General features: G+C 36.1%; 1 protein-coding gene across 1 annotated transcript; it reads left to right on the plus strand.

Moving 5' to 3' along the window:
* Nucleotides 1-631: 631 nt before the first annotated feature.
* Nucleotides 632-17642, plus strand: LOC127845567 (26S proteasome non-ATPase regulatory subunit 7-like). Its single transcript, XM_052376589.1, has 6 exons — nt 632-911; nt 6566-6658; nt 6839-6936; nt 8668-8748; nt 14831-14922; nt 16885-17642. Exons 1-6 carry the CDS (start codon nt 737-739, stop codon nt 17333-17335), a joined length of 990 nt encoding a protein of 329 aa, XP_052232549.1. The 5' UTR covers nt 632-736; the 3' UTR covers nt 17336-17642.
* Nucleotides 17643-18421: the final 779 nt, after the last annotated feature.

Raw genomic sequence — 18421 nt, forward strand, 5'->3', positions numbered from 1 at the left:
TTAAAGAACGACTCTGCACAAACAGTATTTAGAATATCTTACATAAACAATTTCAATATAATACAAATGTTGAGGAATTAGTTAAAGTAAATACTGGTCGTTACTAGGCAAATATATACTTGCTTGTACGTCAATGAGTGTCCTTAATAAATGTATAAGTAGTTTACAAAACGATACATAAACATATGTAGGTGTGAGGTGATTCATTTGGACTTGAAACTAAATTCATGAAGTATAACAACCAGATACTTTTCTGGATCTTTGTCAAAATAAAATCATATGCGTTTTTACAAATGTCGATACAAATAAATACTTAAATACATTTATTTTGACAATTTAAAAATGTCTATTCCTTTTTAACCTACATAAAAGATAGTCTGGTGGGGTCGAGATTTGGTAATGTCCATTAATTTATTGTGAATTCTCCTGATTTTCCCAAATGTCTTTTTCTTAAAATGCCTGTTTCTAATAAAGAGATTTTTTTAACTCAGAATTTTAGTATTGTTTATAAGTGTTTTAAAATAAAGAAGTTAGCACATGTAATCATAGCTTAATATTAGCTTACGCCCTGTCGGTTGCACTAATTCAACGCCCATGGATGAGATGAACGGTGTTTAGAAACTTTGCAAGTTTTACAACACAAACATCTACGGACCCGGCGGAAGTTACTGACGCCATTCGGATAAAAATTGAAAAGTCATCGTGCCGGTAGAATAAACAATAATAGCAAGAAACAATGCCTCCAACAGACCCGTCAAAAATATCTAAAGTTGTTGTTCACCCACTGGTATTGCTTAGTGTCGTTGATCATTTTAATCGTATGGGAAAAGTTGGCAACGTAAAAAGAACTGTCGGTGTTTTGTTGGGTGCGAATCGTCAAGGGGTTTTAGATGTGTCCAACAGTTACGCAGGTAACTGTGTTTTACTTTTACATGTCTTACTAAAAGAATGTTTGCCACCTTCATTGAGTATTCAACTCTCAGCGGTCTTATCCTTTTTCCTATGGTTTACTAGCTGCTCAGTTTCCTCTGTCGGGCTTTGGATCTGTCTACTGCTCACAGTTAATAACTCAATTGGTCATACTCATAGTAGGCCCAGGTACTACTCAAAATTACACTGCGTACTTTTTTGTATACTTCAATTTGCCCTGGGTGGAAAATACCGGAATAGATTGTAGTATACATAAGAGTTCCTTGTGTGTTTTAAATAGTACCGAAGCCATTAATTACCATTCAAGCATTAATAACCAAAGGACCACTGCACTCAAAGCTCTGAAAGGTGTGAGAATTTATTGTATGTTACATTGGATTCAGGGTGGATCTAAAAGAGAAGATCTATAAGTTGTAATTGATTTTATTTCTACTACAAATTTGTATTGAATCTATACAGAAAACAGCAAATGGCATTAATGATAACAGTGTTTTTTTTTTATGAAATATTCGGCGTTATTCGGCGCTAATCCCCCATCTCTAGAGTATATATTTTTCCCCCAAATATTAGAAAAATTCCCCTCTCGGAAGTGTTATTCAATTTTAATCAATACCTCATTTAAATACGTCTTTCGTTAGGAATTTATTTACTATAATTTTCCTGAACTGCCGCATCCGCGTGTTTACTTTCTTTCAGCCTTTACTCCTTTACCGCAAACAGTATGTAGTCTACTATTACGACTTTCGCTTTACTACATCTACCGTCAACCGTACCTATTCCACCATGTCGCACAACAGCAAAAGCTACAAAAATTCTATTTTAACTTTAATGGTAGTTGAAACACAGAATTCTTTTTATATCATGCATTTTAGATGTCCTCAATAATGGTTTAATCACAACTAGGGACAGAATGAGGACGATTTTGGTAGAAATATATTGCCTGAACAAACTTCAACATTGAATAGGCATACAAACTTGATCGGTGTACAATGTATTATATGCTATAGTATTATCAAAGGCCAATTGTTGCAAGAGCATTTACACACAATAGCATACAAGATTGCTACGTTACAATGTGTATATTGGATAAAAAAATGTTGTTTTGCCGTATATATTTTGGAATAATTTTTTTCTCTCTATGTATGGTGAATTATAGTGTTAAAACTTGATTTTGTACTGTTACTTGCTAAGCATTTAAGTTTCCCCTTTTTCCCCTTTTACGCGCAAATTTTTCCCCCTCGGGAGACCCGACCCCCTTCCCCCAAAACTGAAAAAAACACTGGATAAGTTAATGTGTATTTTTTTTAAGTGGTTTATTGCACAAAAATAATTTTTCCATATTTGAATCAATAATTTGTAGTAGAAATATTAATTACATAGGAATAACTTGAGAAGAATTGTGAATATTTAAAAATTGTTAAAATACTACTATTATGCTCTTGAGTAATATGTGACACTTATGCAATCGTAACCTCTCAGTACATTCTTCCTATCACAGGTATGTTGCATACAGAAATTGGCTTGGATTCCCAATAACGCGATATAATGTATGATATATCTCCAGGATCCCATGTAAAATAATTAACGCCGAAATTGCTTGCTGATCCAGTATACTATATTTTAATTTGCGGGCCATTTTAACTCAGTAGGCTCTCCGGTGCTAAGCAGTTTGACAACGCCGAACAAACTCCAATTGCAGTAAAGACCCTGGTTTAGAACATTTTAACCACCAGTTTAAAATGGTTGACACTGCGTTCTTAAGTAAAATCCTTTCAGGTCTAGACGAATTTCTAATTTGTAACTTTATTTCCTCATCTTATAGGATGAGGGTTCCCAGCCAACCTGGAAATCAGTCAGGGAAAGTCAGGGACTTTGGCAAAAGTTCCTGAAATCAGGGAAAAATCAGGGAATTTTGTTTGGTCAGACTTTCCCGACTTGTGTCGAAAAGTCCATTTTATTGAAACAGCAAATCAATTCCTCTGCATGGCTATGGTGGCTTTGTAGTATACATGTAGCTTAGTTATGTCTGCAACTGCTATTTATTGAGGGTGTCTAAAACAAGAAATAGGTTGAAATTATAATCCTGGAATTTTTATTTTTCATCAGGGAAAAATCGGAATAATCAGGAAATTTTGTTCATACAAAAGCTGGGAACCATGAGGATGGAGCCATGTTTGAAAAAAGTTGTGGTGATTAGAGGGCCGTATAATGTCTCCGTATACACAACACATCAGTACTTCAAATCTCTATCAACAAACGCCTGATTTAAAATGAAAATAAACTCTCTATGAATTGTTTATACTTTTTTCTTCTTATATGGAAAAAGTTATAATTGGCGATAGGGAAAACAACACTTTGGGGATCATGTCCATTTGCGTTGGGAACGGTTCCGTTTTATGGCCTTTTTTAAATAACAGGAAATGTGCCCCTTTTTATGCTTGTTTCCTGTTATTATGCACTCATCATCAGGGCAACAGATAAGATTTTAGGTCAATTAGTTTTCACTGCAAGCTTTTTGTAACAATTAATTTTTTCCCTCAAAACTATTTGTCAATTAGTTTTTTTATAATTTGATCAAAACATACATATATTAGCTCGACTATTATATATAAAATATATATAGTGGAGCTATCCTACTCACATCGGCGTGAGCGTTATCGTCTGCGTGCAAATGTTAAAGTTTTCGTACTACCCCAAATAATTTCTTTCTCCCTTGACATAGTGCTTTCATATTTTGCATACTTGTTTACCAACATGACCCCAACCTATAAGCAAGAGCAGACAACTCTATCAAGCATTTTGTCATAATAATGGCCCCTTTTCCACTTAGAATATGCAGCAAATGTTAAAGTTTTCGTACTACCCCATTTACTTTCAGTGTCCCTTGACATATTGCTTTTATATTTTGCATACTTGTTTACCAACATCACCCCAACCTATAAACAAGAGCAGACAACTCTATCAAGCATTTTGGCATAATTATTGCCCCTTTTATACTTAGAATATGCATATTATTGACAAATCTATGTTAAAGTTTGCGTACTACCCCAAATATTTCCTATATCCTTTGACATACATGTATTGCTTTTATATGTTGCATACTTGTTTAGCAACATGACCCAAACCTATAAACAAGAGCAGACCACTGTATCAAGCATTTTGACATAATTATGGCCCCTTTTACACTTTGATAATTGAACATTTTGCTTAAATTGCCATAACTTTTTTAATTATGATCACATTTTATTATTACTTTGACAAAGCAACACGTACCTGAATGGATTCCACCCAAACAATACCCCACGCTCCTACCAGAATCCCTTTCCCCCCCCCCCTAACTTCACCCCCCCAAACAATTTTTTTTTTAAACATAATCTAATTAATTACACACACCCACACCCACATTATACCCCCTCTCACCCCCACCCTACCCCCCACACCCCCTCCAAATTTTTTTTTTTTAAACATCTAATAAATTACCCCACCTCACACACCCCCTACCCCCCATCCCCCTTCTCATTTTTTTTTAAACATCATCTAATAAATTACCACCCCCCACATTCAGCGTTTTTTTCCCCAAAGGGGAAAGGTACCTGTACCCCTACAATTGGGAATTTTTCGAGTCGTGAAATCTTCAAATTGGGGAAAAAACGAGTCGCGAAATCAATGAATTGGGAAAAATTCGAGTCGCAAAATTGATGAATTGGGAACCTTTAAAATGCATGTAATCTATCATTAGGGGCTATATTCTGCATCACAAAGCATTTTAAACTCTAGGTTTTGACAGAAAAACTACAGTACGGTTATGATATTTTGACTATCGTATCATGTCATGTGAAAATTGTGTTATTGCCACTTCAGTTAGAATGTGCCCGTCAATTGGAAAAAAATATCTTCCTTTGATAGGCATTAGCACTGAGGTTGCATAAAAAATAATATTAATAATTTTGTTTTAGCCCTTAAAAGTCTTAAAAGCCCTGCAATGTTTCATGTGAGTTAAATTAAAAACTTAAAAACTAAACAAAAACAACAACAATGGATCTTGTACTGGTTTGACATCTTTTAACAATAGACAGTGAGAATAGTCACACGTAACCAAAATGAGTTTTTAGAGTGGAATGCTTTAACAATAATTTTCAAAGGTAAGTCTTTTGTTTTGATTTTTTTTCAAATCATCAAATAAGATATTAAGATCATCTGCCATTAAATGCTTATGTATATGTTGTAAATAACTATAGGATTTTACACCCATGTCTCATTATTTTTAATTTTATGTTAAACTTTTATTTGTTTATATCCGTATCCGAATAGTTACTGTCCGGATTTGACACTTAAAAAACTATACATAGAAGTAATATGCGCATTTAACTCAATACGGTTACGTTTTTTTTTAATGCCAACGAAAAATTAGTGTTGAGAAAGTTTATTGATGTAAGGAAGACTGGTCTTAGCGATGGAATTCTTTCACGGGAAATATCGATCACTCCTCGCGGTTATGTAATCCATTCACATTTTACACAGCGGTTAGAGTTGCGCCCCATTTGAAAAGTTTTGTTTACTTTCTACGCAACAATGTCCGGAGAAAATAAATGACCGAAAATGAAAGGCTCGACAATATCAAAAGATATTTCCAGCGAAAATAAAAGGCACTGGCTATTGGGAACGGCACCTAAAATCGTTCGGAACGGTAGATATCGAGATTGGGAAAGGTCCGGTGATAAAATTGGGAAGCCTCCGGTAGGCTTTGGGAAAGGTACCGTTACCCGGTACCAGTTAAAGAAGGAAAAAAAACGCTGACATTATACCCCCCTACCCCCCCCCCCCCCCCCCTCCAAAAATTTTTTTTTTTTTTTTTTTTAATTGTTGAAAGATCGTCTAATAAATTATTGAATATGAACAATTTCCCCGTGATGGCTTACGTTATACTGTCAAGCACTCAAATAGTCGAGCGCGCTGTCCTCTTACAGCTCTTGTTTCTGGATCAGATTAGCACGTCATTTTTGGATATTGATAATTCTCAGCATTCTTATTGCAATTAAGTCATTATAAATTCACAGTGACAATGGTTGTTTGTAAATATTGGTACTAATTGTATATTGACAAATGGATGATGATGAGTCACTTTGTTTCAACTAGTTTCAACACTCCTGCCTTTCAGTCTCAGATCAAACTCACATTGTGAAATCCTCTCCATCAATGACAAGCCAGTGGAGATCACAATGTTTTTAGTTTTGAGACACAGAATTGCAGCGGTGTTTTAAGCCGAATATTTCAGAATCTGTCACCACCTGCGCTATTAAATATGATAGTATACTCTTCACAATGTCTTTTCCCGACGGTTTGGGTCTTTAACAGAGAACCTTTTCCCGAATTTATTTCGGCTGAAGTAACTTTTTATATTGAAGCCGGCCTATAGGAACTTACTGAAAATATTACGGCCGCACTAAAGGTTACAATACACTAATTATAATTAAAAGCGGTACGGCAGAAAACGGAATTTCAATTCGTTTTCTGTCAAATACAAATCGTAAAAACGATAACACGAACCTTATCTGTTGCCCTGCATCATGTTTTCGTTGATCACAGACTGTGAAATCATTTGAATAAGTTGACAAAATGTTTATTCTTGCTTCAGTTCCATTCGATGAAGATGCACATGACAAATCTGTCTGGTTTCTGGACCATGACTATTTGGAGCACATGTATGGCATGTTCAAAAAAGTCAATGGTAAGAAGTAGTTGTGAGTTTTTTTAGCCATTAATAAAAAATATAAGATTTTTTCATTAAATTAATATCAATATTTATATGACATTGTCTAAATAGTAAGTTTGCAAATTTAATATGATTAATGGAATTATAATACAAACAGTTTGATTGAATATCTTATTATAAATGTGTATCTTAAAGCGCGTGAGAAGATTGTTGGCTGGTATCACACTGGACCTAAACTCTGCCAGAATGATGTGACAGTCAATGAGCTGATGCGACGATACTGCCCTAACTCTGTAAGTTATTGGATGACTATGCGAGAGAGACTTATTTCTTGGCTTGGTGAAAAAACTATCCTTTCATTTTGGGGACTTGTACTTTGACAAAACAGACGGGATAAAGGTTTAGAGATTTTCCAAAATTCTATTGAGAAATGAGCCTATAATACACATGTATTAGAATGTTGTTAAAAAGAAAGAAGTAAAAATGGCTTGCAATATCTGTTCTTCTGCATGTTACTTACTTTTACATACAACATACTTTAAGAACTTAAGAGGCATATCAATAGAAATGTGTACAATAATTATACCCCCACAAACAAAGTTTAGGGGGTATATAGGAGTAAGCTTGTCTGTTGGTCGGTCGGTCTGTCTTTAGGTCCGTATTAAGTGACCGCTCTCTCATTCAAGTAGTTTTCATCTGTTCTTCACCAAACTTGGTCAGATGTTGTATCTAGATGATGTTGTCTAGGTCAGGTTTGATTATTGGTCATGCCAGGTCAAAAACTAGGCCACAGGGTCACTTAGTGCGTTTTAAACATTGAGCATGGTGTCTGCTCTCTCATTCAAGAAGTTTTCATCTCAGCTTCACCAAACTTGGTCAGAAGTTGTATCTAGATGATTTTTGTGCCAAGTTTGAACATGGGCCATGCCAGATCAAAAACTAGGTCACGGGGTCACTTAGTACGTTTTACACATTCAGCATGGTGTCCGCTCTCTTATTCAAGTAGTTTTTATCCGATCTTCACCACACTTGGTCAGAAGATGTATCTAGATGATGTGTAGTTCAAGTTCGAACATGGGCCATGCCGGATCAAAAACTAGGTCACGGGGTCACTAAGTGCGTTTTAAACATTGAGCATGGTGTCGGCTTTTTTTTTTAAGACAACATGCAAAATATTCTGTGTCAATGCGGCATGTGGGGGTATTCTTCACGTCCGTGAGAAAGCTCTAGTTGTAATACAGAATTGTGTACATCTGAATTAATAATTCGTGCAAACGAATTTCATATTTAAGATTTTCAACTGCCTGAAATGATGTTCCATATTTTTATGCCCCCGGTAGGGTGGCATATAGCAGTTGAACTGGAGCTGCACATTTTGAGTGGTAAAAGGTCAAAGTCATCCTTCCAGGTCAAATATATCATTATGGCTTTAAAGCGGCACAGTAGGGGGCATTGTGTTTCTGACAAACACATCTCTATTTATTAGATCTTTTTACAAAGTTTATTTTTACTTTAACTACAAAATGTACTAGTATATTTGTGTGGATTGGCTCCTCATTTTCCTTGTACATCTATTATTAATTTAAAAAATATGAAATACTAACCATAATATGATAGCCATTTTAAATTGATAAGTTAACATTGTATTCCAGTAATTTAAATACTGTTTTTCGTTTCATGACAAAAATAAGTTAGTTTATTGTTTTAACAGTTATGTGCCATTCAGCTATGTAGTTCAACCTGTGTACCCCTGTGTATGTGCAGGTGCTGGTAGTGATTGATATAGTTAAACCTGTGTACCCCTGTGTATGTGCAGGTGCTGGTAGTGATTGATATAGTTAAACCTGTGTACCCCTGTGTATGTGCAGGTACTGGTAGTGATTGATATAGTTCAACCTGTGTACCCCTGTGTATGTGCAGGTGCTGGTAGTGATTGATATAGTTAAACCTGTGTACCACTGTGTATGTGCAGGTACTGGTAGTGATTGATATAGTTCAACCTGTGTACCCCTGTGTATGTGCAGGTACTGGTAGTGATTGATGCCAAGCCCAAGGACCTCGGTCTGCCCACTGAGGCCTACATCATGGTGGAGGAGGTGCATGATGTAAGTAGCTGCTCAATGCCAAACAGGTTACTGGTAAGGTGTCACAAGGTCCACACTTCTGGAAACCCCCTGTCATTCGGACATGTCAAACGTTTTTCCGTCAGGACCAGCACTTTCCAGTTACTTATCAGAACACATACCGGTACTAAAAGTTTTCGTGATAAATTTAAAGAAACTCTGAACTTTGACGAAAGCCCAAAGAACACCAATTAGTCAGATGGGAAAGTTGTTTGTTAAAAGTCATCTAGAGTTGAAAACTGTTATATAGGTATTAATTGTTATGTTGTTAAAAAAAATCAGTTTTAAAGTAATCAAGTTTCTGACAGACACTTTAGGTTTTGGACCTTATGTCTGGCAGATTTTTAACCAGGTTTTCCGAAGGAAAAAACTGGTTATTAGATTGGCGAATGCGGGCAGGCTGGCGGGCTGGCTGGCGGGCGGGCGGAACAAGCTTGTCCGGGCCATAACTATGTCGTTCATTGTCAGATTTTAAAATCATTTGGCACATTTGTTCACCATCATTGGACGGTGTGTCGCGCGAAATAATTACGTCGATATCTCCAAGGTCAAGGTCACACTTTGAGTTCAAAGGTAAAAAATGGCCATAAATGAGCTTGTCCTGGCCATAACTATGTTATTCATTGTCAGATTTTAAAATCATTTGGCACATTTGTTCACTATCATGGGACGGTGTGTCGCACGAAAGAATCACGTCAATATCTCCAATGTCAAGGTCGCCACGACTAAAAATATATTTTTTTTAAAAACAACCTTACAAAGGGGGTTAATTTTTTTCGTCATTTCAAAAGTTCAGTTTGAGTTTTCTCCCTTTATCAGATTTTTTGTCACAATGAAAACCTGGTTTTGTGACAATTTTGTCCCTTGTATATACTTTCCAGACAAACTTGAAAGTATGTAATGAATATTTATCATTCTAGTTGTCTTTGTTTCCTACAACGCACTGACACTGGAGTGGTCATATAAAATAGCTATTATTTGTAAATTGTTGTGGCCTACTTGGTCAGGTTCTTTCTATTAACTGATTTAATTATTTTTCTTCATCAGAGTGTTGTTTGAAATTTTGCTCTAACTTAGAACAAAGTATGATTCAAACAAGAATCCATAAACATTTATTTCAAATACATTTTGTAGAAAAAAGTTACTTTTTATGAATGTATTATAAACTGAATAGATTAATAAATCCATGACGGTAAAAAATATGATTACTGTGTTCACAAAATCTTAAAAAGTATGTCAGTAATTGTGACTGACTAACTGAAAATATTTTTTAGTCTCAATCAGTTTCTGTCAGTTCGACTAAACTATAACAGAAAAACACAGCAAAAGAGAGTACCTGTTAGATGTTTTATTGTTATGTTTGAATATATATATTAATGTTGCCTTCTTATTATACGATTAAAATTATTATTGCATTAAAAAAATATTACTTCATAACCTACACGTTCAACAACTTAGGGAAAGATCTAGGATCCCAAAAGGTGTAGGGTAACTTTTTTTTTACTTTAATTACGGACATTTCATAAGTTTTTTGCTGTCTCTTTCTGGAAGTATTGCAGCTTATTTTTGTTTCCCTTTTCAAAATTTACTTTTTAAACAATACAAATTTGAAAACAAATTCACCTGTAATCACCAGAATTCAGTCACTGAATGTCTTTGAAGTGGAGGCATCTTGCGGAAACGTATTGTGACATTCCTGGTATATGATCGGTTAAAGAAAAACTAAATTTAAATGCAGGTATTATGTCTCAAACTTAAACGGTCCATTCAACATCTGTCTACTAACCGATCAAAGAAAATCTGAAAAAAACTCTTTTTGTTCAGCTGAGTTATAGAGAATACTAGGTTAGCGTTGAATACAGAGAAGTTTATGTTGCGAGGCTTAGAACGCCGGGAGCGTGAGCCTTGGCGAGCGCTTTCGGTGTTCGAGCCGAGCAACATAAACTTCTCTGTATTCAACGCTAATCCTAGAATTCTATTTATCCCATTTGATTTTTTTCAACGTGACATTTAACATAAATAGATCTAATAACCTTAACAATAATTTTAATTCAGTCTTAAAAGCACTTAAAATCGAATCGAATGTAACCATGCGTAGTGATATAAATATACGCAAAATAGTCTTTAAAAAATTCATACACAAACTGTAAAACAAGTAAAAATATCACCATATGCCTCCATTTAATTTTACGCAGTATGCCAATTGTAACACATTACGACCCGGAAAACGAAGATTTTACTATACTATAATTCATTTTATTTTCAAAAGAAAATGATCAAAATCCAATATTGCGGCGATTGCTCCTAACAAAATGATGTCGATGTCAACATACATTGAAGACCTTGACAATTTCAACGAGTAAACAGACAATTGCAGCGACTGACACTTTATTTGACTAAATATACAGGGCAAAATGTTTTCTGACTTCGGACAACGAATTTAAGGACGCACAGAACGTGTTTTTATATAATGTTATGGGTATGCCATGTGTGATCCGATGCATCAATGGCGCCCATGTTAAAATCATTTCCCCGAGAACAGGGCACGACAAAAGTACAAACAAAAACCAAAACACGTTCGAACTAGTATCTTACCTTTAATTATCCTTTAGAATCCATCTAATAATCCATTTAACTCAATAATTGACAATTTTGCATCTAGGGTCTTTAATAATTATTTTAGCATAGTTAAATGAAGACCCTTATGCTCTCCTATCACTATATTCAAATGAGTTTACGAACTAAATAAACTTTCTTCTTCGTCACACGCTACTTCATGTACTCTATGTAAATTATTGCTGTTAAAATGAACTGGAGCAGTTTATTAAATAATAGCCGTTGGTAAACTCGGTTGCATTTGCAGATTTCTGCATACAAACATAATTATGTTTAAACTTGCACAATGTTTTATTTGTCTATGATAAATGCCCTTATTGTACAAGAAAATAATTTAATATATAAATACACAAAGAATGGAAAACATTCCATTACACAACAGATACATGAGTGGATAATACCCATGTACAAAATGGGACGTTCCGAATGCCAGTGTGGTGCTATTTTTACCATCTTATACTTTACACAGCTAGAGCTCTAAGCCTAACGTGAATTAAATCGGAAAGCAAATATTGCAGTTCATGAATTGTGCGATATTTGTATGGCTTGTTGTTCATTTTTAAATGTCAAAAGTATATGCATGGATTATAAACAATGCACATTAAACTCTACACGAAATAAGGAAAATGTGATGAATTCAAATATGTCAATATACAGTACATGTGAAATAAGTCGCGTTTATAATAAATCGTCAAATTTTTTTAGGGGAAAATGACGCAATGAGTATGTCATTTTATGACGCCATCAATCAGCTGATTCATTATAGGGATGGCGAAAAATTATGTCATATGACTTAAAGGTTGAAGGTCTCATAATTTTTAAGCTAAAGTTTTCTCGACTTTATTTCTTATGAAAAATCAATCAGTGGTAAAGTAAAAAGTAGTCTGTGCACGTGACAGGTATATCCCACAAGGTTGAATACAGGCTAGTATATTCCATAATGTGTTATGCAGTCAATGTCGCGTTGAAAATGGGATAAAAGATTATTTGTTGTTTATTATGCCCCCGGTAGGGTGGCATATAGCAGTTGAACTGTCCATCAGTATGTCAGTCTGTCCGTCCGTAAAACTTTAATGGTCATAACTTTTTCAATATTGAAGATAGCAACTTGATATTTGGCATGCACGTTTCTCATGGAGCTGCACATTTTGAGTGGTAAAAGGTCAAGGTCATCCTTCAAGGTCAAATGCCTAATATATGGCGTCTGTCCGAAAACTTTAACATTGGCCATAACTTTTTCAATATTGAAGATAGCAACTTGATATTTGGCATGCATGTGTATCTCATGGAGCTGCACATTTTGAGTGGTGAAGGTTGAAGGTCAAGGTCATCCTTCAAGGTCAAATGTCAAATATAAGGCGTCTGTCCGTCCTTCCGAAAACTTTAACATTGGTCATAACTTTTTCAATATTGAAGATAGAAACTTGATATTTGGCATGCATTTGTATCTCATGGAGCTGCACATTTTGAGTGGTGAAAGGTGAATGTCAAGGTCATCCATCAAAGTCATATGTCAATATATGACGTCTGTCCGTCCGTCCAAAAACTTTAACATTGGTCATAACTTTTTCAATATTGAAGATAGCAACTTGATATTTGGCATGCATGTGTATCTCATGTAGCTGCACATTTTGAAAGGTCAAGGTCATCCTTCAAGGTCAAAGGTCAAATATATGGCATCCGTCTGTCCGTCCGAAAACTAGCATTCGCCATAACTTTTTTATGCCCTCAAAGGGTGGCATATAGTTTTTGAACTGTCCGTCAGTCGGTCCGTCTCTCTGTTCGTAAGGCAGTCTGAAAACTTTAACATTGCCCATAACTTTTGCAATATTGAAGATTTGATATTTGGCATGCATGTGTATCTCATGGAGCTGCACATTTTGAGTGGTGAAAGGTCAAGGTCATCCTTCAAGGTCAAAGGTCAAATATGCAAAATTGAAAATAGCAACTCAATATTTTGCATTCATGCATATCTCATGGAGCTGCACATTTTGAGTGGTGAAGGGTCAAGGTCATCCTTCAAGGTCAAGGTCAAAGGTCAAATTTTGCAAAATTGAAGATAGCAACTCGATATGTGGCATGCATGCGTACATGTATCTGGTGGAGCTGCACATTTTATGTGGTGAAATGTCAAAGTCAAGGTCGTCCTTCAAGGTCAAAGGTCAAAATTGTTCAATATTGAAGATAGCAACTTGATATTTGGCATACATGTGTATCTCTTGGACCTGCACATTTTGAGTGGTGAAAGGTCAAGGTCATCCTTCAAGGTCAAGGTCAAATATTGCAATATTGAAGATAGCATCTCGATATTTGCCATGCATGCGTATATCATTGAGCTGCACATTTTCAGTGCTGAAAGGTCAAGGTCATCCTTCAAGGACAAGGTCAAATTTTGCAATATTGAAGATAGCAACTCGATATTTGGCACGCATGTGTATTTAATGGAGCTGCACATTTTGAGTGGTTAAAGGTCAAGGTCAGCCTTCAGGGTCAAAGGTCAAATATATGGCTTCAAAGCGGCGCAGTAGGGGGCATTGTGTTTCATGAACACAGCTCTTGTTTTTACTATAAATATTTTATTTAAATGTGATCCAAAGCGTTATTTTCATTATTTATGCTCCCAAATCTGGTATGGTTATTTGACTGTATTTGAAATGACAGAAATAGTTTAAATTTACATCAACTGAAAACAATTTTTCTACAAATTAAATTTTGTGATCTGACTTTTTTGGTGGTCAGTCAGACTGTCTTCTTAAAACACTTGTTGGTCCTGTGCAAAATTTGCTTGTCAGGACCGGCACACTGAACTCTGTGATTATTTATTCTTTGAACAAAAGCTGACAGTCAATACCTCCATAGTTAATTTGCATGTAAATTATCACACTCAGTGTATTTTCCCTTTCTAGCAAGCAAGTATTAATGTTTTTGTAAAATGCAATACTAAAAAGATAAGTTTTTAGGTAAAAACATTATATTTATTATATTTAAATGGTTTCATATTAACGGGAATAATATATTCTAACAATAATTATTAATAACATATAAATAAACATGCAACAGGGAGCATTCCAGAAAAGCCTGCGTGCTCAAAAGTGCCCTTTTGACAAAAAAGCCCCCCTGCCCTTTTTAAATCCTAGCTGGAGCACTGCATATATAACAAGTTGTGTCTTACATACTGGAAATATGTTCACCCTTACCTACTCAGAAGCCATGTGAAACTGCTATATGCAATGTAAGTTACTCACAGTCTGTTCAGGATTTGTGCTGTTTGCTGCTCATCAGTATCTTAGGATTGGAAATGAAGCCTTAAACATTTGAATTTAGTAAGAAAGGCCTTAATTAATATGATTGTCTAAAGAACCACAAAGATCTCAAAAGTGTGTATCTTGATTGGTTAAAGGTTCAATGTCTCATGTTATTATCCCATGTACATACTCTCTGCCTGCAGGATGGTACCCCAACCACCAAGACGTTTGACCATGTGCCCAGTGAGATAGGGGCCGAGGAGGCAGAGGAGGTGGGCGTGGAGCATCTGCTCAGGTAGAATCACAGCAAATACACATGAGCCTCGCTTTATCACAATGGGACGAAATGCATGTGGGTAAAGTGTTGTCCAAGATTAGACTGTGCAGTCCAAACAGGCTAATCAGGGACGACAATTTCAGCCTTGACTGGATTTTCCTTAAGAAAAGTCTTCCTTTAAACAAAAAAATTCATGAAAGCAGAAAATGTTGTCTGTTTATGCATATGAATTAAACCTTGTTTTCACAGAGCGAGGCTCCAATGCAATATCTTCAGGTTGTAATGCACTCGTATGGGGAGATTTTTAATTGCCCATTGTCATGTGTTGTGTAGCTAAATAGAGTCCTGATCATGACAGCTATTTTTTATGCCCCCCTTCGAAGAAGAGGGGGTATATTGCTTTTCTCATGTCGGTCTGTCGGTCGGTCTGTCCGTCCACCAGGTGGTTGTCAGACGATAACTCAAGAACGCTTAGGCCTAGGATCATGAAACTTCATAGGTACATTGATCATGACTCACAGATGACCCCTATTGATTTTGAGGTCACTAGGTCAAAGGCCAAGGTCACTGTGACCCGAAATAGTAAAATGGTTTCCGGATGATAATTCAAGAACGCTTATGCCTAGGATCATGAAACTTCATAGGTAGATTGATTATGACTAGCAGATGACCCCTATTGATTTTCAGGTCACTAGGTCAAAGGTCAAGGTCACGGTGACCCGAAATAGTAAAATGGTTTCCGGATGATAATTCAAGAACCCTTATGCCTAGGATCATGAAACTTGATAGGTAAATTGATCATGACTAGCAGATGACCCCTATTGATTTTCAGGTCACTAGGTCAAAGGTCAAGGTCACGGTGACCCGAAATAGTAAAATGGTTTCCGGATGATAACTCAAGAACGCTTATGCCAAGGATCATTAAACTTGATAGGTACATTGATCATGACTGGCAGAAGACCCCTATTGATTTTCAGGTCACTAGGTCAAAGGTCAAGGTCACAGTGACCCGAAATAGTAAAATGGTTTTCTTATGATAACTCAGGAAAGCTTATGGATAGGATCATGAAACTTCATAGGTACATTGATCATGACTCGCAGATGACCCCTATTGATTTTCAGGTCACTAGGTCAAAGGTCAAGGTCACAGTGACAAAAAAAATATTTACAAAATGGCTGTCACTACAACTTAGAGCCCATATGGGGGGCATGCATGTTTTACAAACAGCCCTTGTTTCTTTTTGTGACTTGTCATTCACCTATCAATCATCGTTCAGCAATCTAGACCTCTGGCAATGGCAATGTCTGCTTAGGTTTTCTAGTATTGTATACTGTATATATCCTACTTCTGCTCTAAACCTTCATCACATGTATACATTAATCATGTTAGATTATTTTGTTATTACCAATGATCAATAGCTTTGAAGCACTTTCCTAAAAGTCATTACTCACTCACTTTGAACACATCGATACAAATGTAATTGTCAAAGACACCAAGAAACCCATGTTTTCCTGTATAATGGGTTTATAGGTGAGAAAACCAAAACAAGGAACAAAATGGTCACAAAACCACGTTTTCAATTTGAAAAAAAGTCTGATAAAGAGAGACAACTCAAAATGAACTGATTGTTCATAGTTACCCCCTTGTTTCAAAATAAATTTATTTTTAGTCGTGGTGACCTTGACCTTGAAGATATCTACGTAATTCTTTCGCGACACACTGTCTAATTATGGTGAACAAATGTGCCCAATGATTTTAAAATCTCACAATGAACGACAAAGTTATGGCCCGGACAAGCATGTTCCGCCAGCCCACCAGCCGGCCTTTCCGCCCGCCGACATCCGCCAATCTAATAACCAGTTTTTTCCTTCGGAAAACCTGGTTAAGAAAAGCATCATCCTGGTCCTAAAACCCCAATTCAATCCCCAATGTTCATATATATTAGTTTGACAATGACCTGTTTCCATATTCCTGTGCAGGGATATCAAGGACACTACAGTAGGCTCCCTCTCCCAGCGAATCACCAGTCAACTGATGGGGCTGAAGGGGCTGCATGCCCAGGCCGAGGACATCAACAGCTACCTGCAGAAAGTGGTCTCTGGACAGTTACCCATCAACCACCAGATTGTCTACCAGTTGCAAGACGTCTTTAATCTACTTCCAGACGTGAACTTGTTGGAATTTGTCAAAGCCATGTATGTGAAAACGAACGATCAAATGCTGGTGGTGTATCTGGCATCGCTGATTCGGTCAGTGATTGCACTTCACAATCTCATTAGTAATAAGATTCAGAATCGAGATGTGGAGAAAAATGAAGGAAAGGACCCTAGTAAAGAAAAAGACAAGAAAGAGAAAGAAAAGGAGAAAAAAGATGGCAAAGATTCAGGGAAAGAAAAGGCAAAGGAAAAGACTGACACAAAGAAGAAATAGTGCTCTGGTACTTAAGTTACATTCTCATGGATGTGTTGCTATTTACACGTGGTTCATATTGTTGGCAATCTTCTGATCGTATCAATGAAAGAAAAATATATTTTATATGATACTGCTTTGACAGTATGGTCTGTTAAAGAGCTCTGGCATGGAATTAATTTATGAATAATTTCTTTTTATAACAGTGATATTTAAGAACATAAAAAATAGACTTTGCAACTTACTTTTTCAATACATTAATTATGCATTTCTTAGTGCTTAGTACAATGTATTATATATTGCATAAAAGTTAAATGTTCTTTTGTAATTACTTTTGTTGAGTTTCTTTTAAGACCATATCTTGGCCTAAACATGGGCTCTTAAATCAAAGTGCTTCCACCTGCAACTTTAAAACTTCATATGTAGATGCACCTTGAGGAGTTCTACATGCCACAACCATTTTTCAGTCACTTGGTCAAATGTCGAGGTCACTGTGACCTCTAAAAAAAAAAATTCTGACAAGCTTTCATTTATTAGCTCGGCTGTTTTCGGGGAAAAAACGAGGTATTGTCATAGCCAGCTTGTCATGTCGTGTCCCAAACCTTAATATTTTGTTAACCTTTTGAACATTGGCTCTAAAATCAAAGTGCTTCCACCTACAACTTCGAAACTTCATATGTATTAATGAGTTCTACACGCCTCACCCATTTTTGGGTCACTAGGTCAAAGGTCAAGGTCACTGTTACCTCTCATATAAAACTTTAACATAAACCTTAACATTGGCTTTGATTTCAAGATGCTTCCACCTACAACTTTGAAACTTCATATGTGGATGCACCTTGATGAGTTCTACACACAACACCAATTTTTTGGTCACTAGGTCAAAGGTCAAGGTCACTGTGACCTCTAATATAAAACTTTAACATAGGCTTTAAAATCAAAGTGCTTCCACCTACAATTTTGAAACTTAATATGTAGATGCACCTTGATGAGTTCTACATGCCACACCCATTTTTGGGTCACTAGGTCAAAGGTCAAGGTCACTGTAACCTCTAATATAAAACTTTAACATAAACCTTAACATTTGCTCTGAAATCAAAGTGCTTC

Source organism: Dreissena polymorpha, chromosome 9 (assembly GCF_020536995.1).
Source record: "Dreissena polymorpha isolate Duluth1 chromosome 9, UMN_Dpol_1.0, whole genome shotgun sequence".
Lineage (NCBI taxonomy): Eukaryota > Metazoa > Mollusca > Bivalvia > Myida > Dreissenidae > Dreissena > Dreissena polymorpha.

What these genes read in the sequence shown, in the direction of transcription:
- LOC127845567 (XM_052376589.1), top strand. Translation starts at nt 737, where the DNA reads ATGCCTCCAACAGACCCGTCAAAAATATCTAAAGTTGTTGTTCACCCA. An exon ending in TGTGTCCAACAGTTACGCAG is followed by an intron (nt 912 to 6,565) that starts GTAACTGTGTTT and finishes TTCTTGCTTCAG; the next exon opens with TTCCATTCGATGAAGATGCA. An exon ending in GACGATACTGCCCTAACTCT is followed by an intron (nt 6,937 to 8,667) that starts GTAAGTTATTGG and finishes GTGTATGTGCAG; the next exon opens with GTACTGGTAGTGATTGATGC.